The sequence below is a fragment of the Teleopsis dalmanni genome, chromosome 2, assembly GCF_002237135.1.
Source record: "Teleopsis dalmanni isolate 2A chromosome 2, ASM223713v2, whole genome shotgun sequence".
Taxonomy (NCBI): Eukaryota; Metazoa; Arthropoda; class Insecta; order Diptera; family Diopsidae; genus Teleopsis; species Teleopsis dalmanni.
The window spans coordinates 98,614,289-98,625,311 of NC_051847.1; the positions used below are offsets into that span (position 1 = coordinate 98,614,289).

General features: G+C 31.8%; 2 protein-coding genes across 2 annotated transcripts in view; one reads left to right on the forward strand and one right to left on the reverse strand.

Moving 5' to 3' along the window:
* LOC119675152 (dnaJ homolog subfamily C member 11-like) overlaps positions 1 to 936 on the reverse strand; it is a 1,281-nt gene extending 345 nt beyond the window's left edge. Inside the window, exons 1-3 of the mRNA XM_038086340.1 lie at positions 759 to 936; positions 114 to 690; positions 3 to 59 (exon numbers count right to left, since the gene is read on the reverse strand). Coding sequence (XP_037942268.1) covers positions 3 to 59; positions 114 to 690; positions 759 to 830 — 706 coding nt within the window. The 5' untranslated portion in view covers positions 831 to 936. The remainder of the gene's footprint in view (positions 1 to 2; positions 60 to 113; positions 691 to 758) is intronic.
* Positions 937 to 5,255: 4,319 nt separating this feature from the next.
* On the forward strand, positions 5,256 to 9,069 carry LOC119678152 (heat shock 70 kDa protein cognate 5). The gene is made up of 6 exons (XM_038089840.1): positions 5,256 to 5,538; positions 5,640 to 5,686; positions 6,551 to 7,129; positions 7,202 to 8,306; positions 8,660 to 8,800; positions 8,864 to 9,069. Exons 1-6 carry the CDS (start codon positions 5,449 to 5,451, stop codon positions 8,945 to 8,947), a joined length of 2,046 nt encoding a protein of 681 aa, XP_037945768.1. The 5' UTR covers positions 5,256 to 5,448; the 3' UTR covers positions 8,948 to 9,069.
* Positions 9,070 to 11,023: the final 1,954 nt, after the last annotated feature.

The following is an 11,023-nucleotide window of genomic DNA, read 5'->3' on the forward strand; positions in this document are numbered from 1 at the left end:
ACGAAAGTTTAATGAGGTGCCTCCATTTACCGAGAACGTTGAGTTAAGCGTTCTTCCACCTGTATAAGATAATAATTACATAACGATATAATGTTTATATTCATCTCTAAAACCTTTAACACACAACAAAGGTCCATTGCCCACTCCCAAATCCAATTGTAACCATCCTTTATTAAGTAATCTTCTACCACACACAACGAAATTTCCACTACCATTGCCATTTGATGAATTTAAAGTTCCGCCTAAGGTAACTGTATCTTTACGTGTTATGGGAGCTTCAATCGACTGCGAAATACTCATTGAAGAAACTTCTATACGGGGAAGCTCTGTTTCATCATATGGTGCAAATATTTCTGTTGCATTTACCGCAATAGTGACATTTCCCCGTGGATTGGTTCGCTGTTGCAATTTATGTTCTTCTGCTGCTCGTGCTAAGCGTTCATATTCTTCCCGAATTTCGGATGGAGTTTTTGTTCGATGTACAATTTCCCATCCATCTGTTCTTAAGCCTTTCTCTCCAATAGAATCATATATTGCTCTTTTATGCGGATCGGAAAGCACTTCATAAGCACGCTTAGTTCTATTGAATAATAGCTCCGCATGTCTTTTTTTTTCAGGATCAATGTGTTTATCAGGATGATATATTCTACTTAACCTACGGTAAGCAGAATTAATCTGCTCCGATGTTGCCTGAAATTATAGTAAAGTAGACTGAAGAACTGGGAATAGCAATAGATAATATTTATCACAAAACTAACTTCTTTTGGTAGGTTAAGAAATGTGTAATAGTCTTCACTAATTTCATTGTCTGAGTCCGAGTTTTCAACCATGTTAAAACAAGTTGTATAAAATAAATTTATAACCTTAAACTAAACATTACAAAACTTGACAGATATTCAGTTTACATATTTAGCAGGCTGTTCGTATTATGCAAGTACACAACGTTCAACTGTCAACATCTATGGTAACTGCAGTTGACACAAGCACGCGCGCTGTCAAACCACGCTTGATGACACGTGTATATTTACCACTCTAGGTCGTGTGCGAGTTCGAGTAAAATGATGGTAAATTGAGAAAAATAGTAAATTATATTGATATCGCAGCGAATTTTAGTTTTTACCAGAATTTCGAGTAGTGTAAATTAGATAAAAATTTGGTTCATTAAGTGTCACCATTGTGAACATCCTTTATAAGATGTTCAATAAATAAATAAATAAATTTGAAAACTTTTAACCAAAATAATAAATAAGTGCAATAAATAAATAAATAAATATTCACATAAGAGTGTAAAAAATCCCTAATAAATTTCAATTTACCTTACCTTAATTTATTCGATATTTTACTATTACTAAAAAAATATTTTTTTTTCAATATTTATTATTAATAAAATACTTTCTACTAATTATTGATCAATATATAAGATATTATTGATGATATGTATTATATGGTAAAATAATTAATATAGTATTTATTTATAATTTTATAATTAACTATTGGAAAAATATTATTAATAAAATAAATTCATTAAGACATATTCTACTGATTATTTCCGCTATGTGGAAATGCAATCAATATTCAGCAATATCAATAAAATAATTATTATTATTATCAACATAAAAACAAAATATATAAATCTTAAAATAGTTCCGCTATATCTAAATTGTAACGATTAGGAAGATAATTTCGAACAACTGGGTAATAATTTGGTGGAGAAAAACAAAATTTCAAGCGCGAAATCAAGATGCGTTCCAAATATGTTCGAAATGCAAATGAATACACTGAATATACCCTAAATAAAAAGTCTTCATGGCATTTCGACAGTTTGATAAAGCTGTTTTTGACATATTTACAATATAAGGTAAAGAAATGTTTGGTGGTTGCATTTTCTTCAAAACGACGCACTTCTTTTTAGATCTTCTACTTCCCAAAAAGTGTTTAATCGAAGTTAAAAATATGTTTTCAGTACATAATTTAAGATTTGAAGGTTTATTAAACTTTCATACAACATTTTTTTGGCACAGGCAAAAATCACATTAACAGGCAAGCTGAAAAATCAGCTGTTTGAAATGAGAACAAATGAATTACAACGAATGTAAACACTTTCAAATGGATCGTTCAAAATGAGCCAGTTTCGGCCAGTGTAAACGCCATATTAGGATATATATAACAAAATATTGAGAAGAATATTGAGAAATGAATTTAAATCAGGCGTTAAGCTCAGTCAATCAAAAGTCGTTAATACCAGAGGAAAAAAGTTCATTGAACTGTGGTGTGATTATTGACAAATAGTGCTCAATGCGAGAACGGCAGGAGTTAAAAAAGGTAACGCAACATATATAAGTAGTAACAGTTCTACTGTTAATGACATATGCACTCTCTCCCAAGAAATATTAACATATATAGAAAGCTTTACGGTAAAATTAAAAGCATGGTCTGATCATTTGGTGGTAGAGTTCAAATAGCAATGTGAAGCACATTAAAATGCAGAACGATAACTGCTTCTCAAATGGAAAGATGCGAAGAGAGTACAATATAGCAAAAAACTAAAAAAAAATGTAAGGACGAAGCTGCAAAATAAAACACATCTGGACTTAACAGACTTAACTGAAGTTGTACTCAAACCTACTCCCAAATTACGAAAATGTAAGGGATTCTCTGTGAAAAAATCAAAATGTTATAACTTTCGATGCTTTATCGGGAAATAAAAGGTTAAACATTTGTTGAGAAAATATAGAAGAACAAAAAACAGCACTACTAGAGTAAAATATTTAAAAGGGGAAAAGTAAAGCAAAAGTAAAGCTGAATATTATAGAAATCTAGAGACACGCATAGATACGATTAAAAGTGGCAAAGAATGGTACAAACTGGTTAAACAGCTAAGAAATAGGCCTTCAATAAATGATCTACGAATTGCGCCAAACGAGTTTAAGACACACTTTGAAAATCTTCTTAATCACACACAAACGGCGAAAGATGTGCAGTATGCTCCAAACTTTATACAAATCTACGAGGTAGATAAACCTATAACGGTGGGTGATATATTGCAGACCGTAAAAAAAGCGAAAGACGGGAAAGCGCCAGGATTAGATAGAATCCCATACGAATTTTATAAAAACGCAAACACAGAATTTTTAGAGCAACTTGCAAAGGCATGCAATCAGATGTGCGAATCAGTTAACATCTAGAACGTTATCCAGGAACGCGCTCCAGGCCGATTCGGAATTTGCACTTTAGCAACGACTTTGAGTTTTGCATCTGGCCAAACCTCACCCTTTCTGAAGATGGCACTGCGAAATAGATCAACAGAAAGTTGATCTGCGCAAGCAACGAGATTCACATGGTCATCCGCTGTCGCGATATTAGGGAATCGTACATGGACATTTTTTAAGGACTTCAGTGTACAAATCTATAAGCTTGAGTTCAGATTTAGTCAGACTTAGTAGTGATGGCATCGCCACGGAACTTTACCTTTTTGGCATCAAGTTTTGAAGTTAACTCATTTAATGAGCACTGACGCTTCGATACAGGTTCTTTTTTCTCCTCCTTTGGAGTATTGAGGACCTGTTTTGGATGTAACCGAACTATTATTATATCTCTCGAAGAAATGCCCGTCTTCACGGAGGGCCAGAACGCATAGAGATCGTTGTTTTATTGAAAGGTACCCTATTATTATCGCCAGAAGTTGAGGTGGGTATCTTGGAAACTGTAGTTCTCAAAGCGCTTGGCTTTAACGTGCTTGTTTTTGTAATGTTAGTATTTATTTTATTTTGGTTTAGTGTCGATCCGGGCGGAGATCTGCTGTACCCGGACAAAACTATCTTACAACTGGAAGCCGCCAGTTACCCGAAGGTCTCAGAGACACACTAACGAAGTGCCATTTATTTCATTTATCGAATAAATAACACCGGAGATTACGGATTTTATTAAATTTACCTCTCTAGATGCATGGTATTCTGTTATGTCAATAAATTATCAACATCAAAATAGGTTCACCTCTGGAAGGATGTGATATAGTACCACGTATCATGGTATTGGTGTGGCATAGCCTGATACTTTGTGCGTGACCATATCTTGTGCATTAAGAACACGAACACTGGTTTTGTGTATGTTTTGGAGATTTTAATCAAGCCACTTGTTCTTTTTTTGCCACACTTCGGAGCGGCTTAATACATATATTGTGAAAATTATAAACAAAATAAATTGTGTCAGTCAAACTTTTGATTTGTAGGTTGGATTAAATAGTTCACAAAACACGTAATAAAATTTAAATTTCGAAAAGGATTAATAATTTTTTGCAATTATTGGTAAGAATAACTGTTTTCGGTGGCTCGCAAGTGTGGCAAAAAGCAGCACGTTGCACACTTCGGCCAGTAAAGAAGAAAGTGTTACCAACGCAATAAGCCAACTATTGTGAACCTTCATTGGAAATTTCAACGAATATTGCAATTATATGTCAAAAATCATATGTAAACAAAAATTCAAGCATGTCATCATTTTGAAAATTGCGAAAAAATAAAAAATTTCAATGTTTTATTTTTATACAAAATATTGTTTTCTTAATTTATGTGTAGATGTGCAAGATTAGCGAATATAAACCAGCATGCATTTTTTGCCACACCGCCGCCTAATATTTTTTTGTACATGATTGTGAATAAAATATGAATTTTCATGCTTCTTATTAGTAAAATAATAAATAGAAAAAGTAACGTATTTGTTACGAACAATGACGACACAAAATACGAAGAATTAACGAAATCATTCCTTGACAATTAACTGAAAATTTCGTATGTACTTCCAATAATTGTTCGCAATAGACGAATTTTTAGTCTTGGCAACCATACCATTAATTAAGTGATTTCACGAACGTTGGACTTAATAAGCAGTGTTGTTTCATATGTCATTTTTAAAATAAGCCGTTGTTTTTTTTGTGATATGCTTACAAAAGAAAAGGCCTTTTGACTGCTTATTTCATTTCACTTCAATGAATAGTGACTGTGACTGCAATCATGACCTCTAAAGGGAATTAGCAAGCAAAAAACTTAAGTTTTGTTTAAATAGTGATATATAACAGAAATTAGAACTGACAGCTACCATATGATACATCTTTTAAAAAATATTTAACTGTAAATATAATTACAAACAAATTTCATCAGTAATATGAGCATTTTTATGTCGGATTTATATTAATTAATATATTTTGATATTTGACATTATAAAACATAGACACCTTATGCTTATCTACATACAAAATTTTTTTACTATATCAGCTTGTGAAACCTGTTTCATTATACCCGTTCCAATTTGCTCATGCTACGTTATAATTAGTTGGAGCAGAAAAACGTGCAGATTTTTCATTAAAAGCCGATAGCTGGTTTAATAAAAGTGTAATTTGTCTATTGGACGCAAAGCTAATAAAATATAAAATATATTACCAAAACACAAAAAAACATGTTGAGATTGTCGAAACTCTTACCTCGTACTAATTTATTGCGTCAGGCCACTAATCATCTGCCTGAAAAGTTTTCAAGTTTTGAGATTGTAAGTAAAACTTGTAATTGTATTTCTAATTATTTTTTAAACCACATTTTTTATTTTCGATTCTTAGAACACTTAAAAATTATAATATTTTCTATTTACAGGAAGGACCTTTGCTTAAAAATGGGTTGCTCTCGCAAACACGTTACAAGTAAGTTTGTAATTCACAATGAAAAATAAAAATGTGCTCATAATTTGCCCTAAACCCGGTACAAATTTTCGTTAATAGTATTGTGTGTTATATAAATAAAATTAAAGTAGAGATTGAATGATTTTACTGTGTTACAAAATTTATATTCGCTATTGCGTCATAATATGTAGAATATTTCAAACACTTTCGAAGCTAACCGCCGTAGTAGAATTTAATTTCCAAATAGTGTTTTTAGGTCTCATGTCCTATTAAATTTACAACACCATGATAATATTTTCACAATAAAAGCAGAATAATATCGCTCCTTACTTTTTTTTCCTATTTTATCTCAATACATTTGTATTAATTTCTTTTCACAACTATTGGAGGAAAAAAGTCTTATATAATATGAACTATGATCTGAAATTGCATTTGCTCATAATCCATTTTCTAAGTAAATAATTTTCTAATAAGTAAATAATTTTCTAATAAGTAAATAATTGTAGTAAAGTGTGTGGCGGCATTTGAATTAAACACATAAATTACACGAGTTTCCTATTACGTAACTGAATAAAAAATTTTAAATTTTAAGATTTAGTTAACAATGTTTCACCTCAATCCTCAATGAAAAACAGAATAAATATATAATAGATCTGATCCACGAGCTACTCATAATAACTTTGAATAACACTGTGTATACACAAGTGCGTTCCACCAACAAATTTTCATGTAGCTCGTGGAACAGACATAATATAATATTGCAAGCGACATATAAAAAACAGATTTAATATTGTGAAAATGTCAGTACAATAATTATACGATATATAATGTATCAAAGTTTTTCTGTTTTTCTGACAATTCACCAAAATCTATTTAATTGTTTAGATCTGGTGAAGTTAAGGGCGCCGTAATAGGTATCGATTTGGGCACCACGAATTCATGTGTAGCAGTAATGGAAGGAAAGCAAGCAAAAGTGATTGAAAATGCTGAAGGTGCCAGGACGACGCCTTCTCATGTGGCTTTTTCAAAAGATGGAGAAAGGTTGGTTGGTATGCCAGCGAAACGTCAAGCAGTAACGAACTCCGCAAATACATTCTACGCAACTAAACGTCTTATTGGCCGCCGGTTCGATGATCCAGAAATTAAGAAAGACATTAAAAACCTCTCATATAAAGTTGTTAAAGCTTCAAATGGTGATGCCTGGGTATCAGCCACAGACAAAAAAGTGTATTCGCCTTCACAAATCGGGGCTTTTGTTTTAATGAAAATGAAAGAAACCGCTGAAGCATACCTCAATACCCCAGTTAAGAATGCTGTTATTACAGTGCCAGCTTATTTTAATGATTCACAGCGTCAAGCTACTAAAGATGCTGGCCAGATTGCTGGTCTTAATGTCTTGCGTGTCATTAATGAACCAACAGCTGCAGCATTAGCCTATGGTATGGATAAAACTGAAGACAAAATGTAAGTTAATAATATTATTAAATATTAAATAAATTATTAAATAGTTTTGTGGATTCTAATACATCTTTGTAGAATTGCTGTTTACGATTTAGGTGGTGGTACATTCGATATATCTATACTTGAGATTCAAAAAGGAGTGTTTGAAGTAAAATCAACAAATGGTGACACGTTACTTGGCGGAGAAGATTTTGACAATGCTATTGTTAATTATTTAGTGTCAGAATTTAAAAGGGATAGCGGCATTGACATCACAAAAGATTCTATTGCAATGCAACGACTTAAGGAAGCGGCAGAAAAAGCAAAGTGTGAATTGTCATCTTCACAACAAACAGATATTAATTTACCTTACCTTACAATGGATGCATCTGGACCTCAACATATGAATCTTAAAATGACTAGAGCTAAATTAGAGAGTCTTGTAGGTGATCTCATAAAACGCACCATACAACCTTGTCAAAAAGCACTTGCAGACGCTGAAGTTTCGAAAGCAGAAATTGGTGAGGTCTTACTTGTTGGTGGTATGACACGAATGCCGAAAGTTCAGTCTGTTGTTCAGGATTTATTTGGTCGTCAACCATCTCGCTCTGTTAATCCAGATGAAGCTGTAGCTGTCGGAGCAGCTGTTCAGGGAGGTGTATTGGCAGGTGACGTAACCGACGTACTTTTATTAGATGTCACTCCACTTTCGTTGGGTATTGAAACACTTGGTGGTGTTTTTACTCGTTTGATTTCAAGAAACACCACTATTCCTACAAAAAAATCACAAGTGTTTTCCACCGCCGCTGATGGTCAAACACAAGTTGAAATAAAAGTGCATCAAGGTGAACGTGAAATGGCATCAGATAATAAAATGTTAGGCTCGTTTACACTTGTTGGTATTCCACCCGCACCTCGTGGTGTACCACAAATTGAAGTTGTATTTGATATAGATGCAAACGGCATTGTTCACGTATCAGCTAAGGATAAAGGAACAGGAAAAGAACAACAAATAGTTATTCAATCCAGTGGAGGCTTAAGTAAAGATGAGATTGAAAATATGATTAAGAGAGCGGAAGAATATGCCGCTTCTGATAAGAAAAAACGCGAATTAATTGAATTGGTGAACCAGGGAGAAAGTATTGTGCACGATACTGAAACTAAAATGGAAGAATTTAAGAGCCAATTGCCATCAGAAGAAGTGAGTTTTTTTTTTTTTCGTAATTTTTGTAACCTTTACACATAAAATTATATAATAAGTTTATTAGGATTATTGGTTCATAATAAATAGCAAGTGTAAAATCCTACTAACTATAATGAGAAGAAATGTCCACCCATTTTTAATCAAAACCAAATTTAATTGGGTTTTTTGACAAATCAATAACGTCTTAAAATTTTATTTTTCTACAAAATTTAATTATTTGGCAACGGTTATCAAACTACCTATCATTATAAAAAAAAAAATGTGAACAGTTTTGATTTTTTATACCCCTTGTGCCTACTCTGTAAAAATTTTAACACTAAATTCTAAACAACTATTTATTTTATTCACAGTGCGAAAAATTGAAAAAGGAAATTGCTGAACTCAGAACTTTACTTGCAAATAAAGATACCGCAGAACCTGAGCAAGTTAGAAAAGCTACTTCACAACTACAGCAATCATCCCTGAAACTATTTGAAATGGCATACAAGAAGGTAAGTAAAATTTATTTCTTAATTTTTAAGTATATATATTAAATATTTAAATATCCTTTCTAGATGTCAGCGGACCGTGAAAGCGCAAGTTCAGAAAGCACTACCGATCAAACTGCAAACGAACAGAAAAAAGAAGAGAAGAACTAATTCATTTGTTACATATAATTTCTTTATAATTAATCGTTATCGTAAGCCGGATCTAGAACGAAATACAAGATGTTTACTTATATTCTTTTTCGTATAAAATTTACTGTTATCATATTATATATTTTTTTATTTAATAATACGACAACATTGTACATAAATTCGACTAACGAATTTTTTTTCACTATTTTAAAGTGGAACGTATGTTTTAATATTTCAACTATTAATTAAAAGTATATGTAAATTAGAATAGTACCTTTATTGTTTAGATAAATAAAAAAAAAAACAAAATAATCTGAAAGGCTGTAACCAAAGGATAAATAATTGCTTACTTCAATCAATTATACAGAAAGTTAAAGCAGCTGAACAGCCGTATTTAGAGCATATAAAATTTAAAATTGGATCAATGCTTTAAAATATATAATATACATATATTAATAAAATATTAAATAATTGTTTTATTCTAGATTTTAAAAATTGATACATAATACATACTGTAATCTAATATGAGACCAAAACTAATTATAAAATGAAGAAACGTTTTCTAGCTAAATCTAAATATATGTCACGGTATGTTGATAGATGACTGAAGTAGCTGTTCGGACAACAGCTAGTGTTTTTCTAAAACTAGAAACACATATTCTTGCAGAAATGTTCACATTAAGTTTAGTTAACTAGAATTTGAACATCGGTTCACATATTAAATTTATTGCATTTCTTATTTTTATCGAGTCACCAAGCAGCGTAGAATATGAATATGATGTATATATACAGATATTTAATATTCTGTCAAAATTATTTGAATCCCTTTACTATTTGAATAATAGTCGACCACTATTAAAATTAATGTAAAATACATCCTCTTAATATTAGGCTCATCGGATACTAACATCTTCGCATGCTGGCAAGTTAAGAACAATCCCTCAATTCCATTAATATATAAGATAGAAGAACATACATGCAATTTTGAATTAATTGCTATTAAATTTTTTGATTGTGCTAAAAGCATACTACTAAATATTTAAACGATGTAATTTATTTAAAAATTTGGATTTAAAGTTCCAATAGGTTTGATTAAAAATGAAAAAAATCTAATTGGTCTGTAGACAAAAGATGATATTAAGAAACTATAATTTTAGTTCATTGCATTTAATCAAATTACCTACCTGAACAACTATTTCGATAAATTACAAATCTTCCATTAATTGCATTAAGTCAATATCTATTTAGTTGGATATTGCTCAAGTAAAATTACCATTACGTGTATTTTGTATAGATTATAAAGTAGTGCGAAGACACTACCATTTAATTAGTTCTAATGGACTGGTCTCAAACTAGTCCTAGTAGCCTACATTCAAATATGACCGTTAAACTCATCTGTATGGGTGTGTTAAACTCAAAGTATTCAGAGCTGACTCTTGTCAAATTTGTCCACTCGGACTATTTTTAAATTGCATGCACTACAGTTAAACTGATTGTTGCAGTGGTGTTTATTATTATTACTATTTACTATTTAAGGAAAATTTAAATTTTCGAAACGTGAAAAGAAAGTCAAATTGCTAATATTAGATAAAATATTTAAGCGATGAAATATTAACTGCATACATAAAATAAAAAAAGTCAAAAAATAACACTGTCCTTTACTTTAAAATAAACAAGCAATTAATCATAAACAGTCCCTTAAACGAAAAAACAAACTTTTCGAGATTATGGTTTTGCTGGGCAGTCAGGGCTGTGTCTGCCCAGCCTTGATCTGGGTCAGGAGGAGGTCACTGGGTCGAGAACTACTCTTCTCTTCTGACATTAGAAGGTCCTCAATGGTCGACATTCTGTTTTCATTCAGAAAGCGGAATGTCTTCTGTTCGACTAGGGTCTGTTGCAGCACAAAAGATCAACCATGGTCGCAGTGCTCCGTTCCGTTGGGAGCTGGTACTCTGTCTATTCCTATGGTTCTGCGAAAGTTACAATATATTTGGAAGACAACAATTAGTCTCCTCTGCGGAAATGTTTGTATTCAAATACGTTACATTTGATTATTAATTACTCGAATAATTAATTATTTAATAATTTAAATTAAAA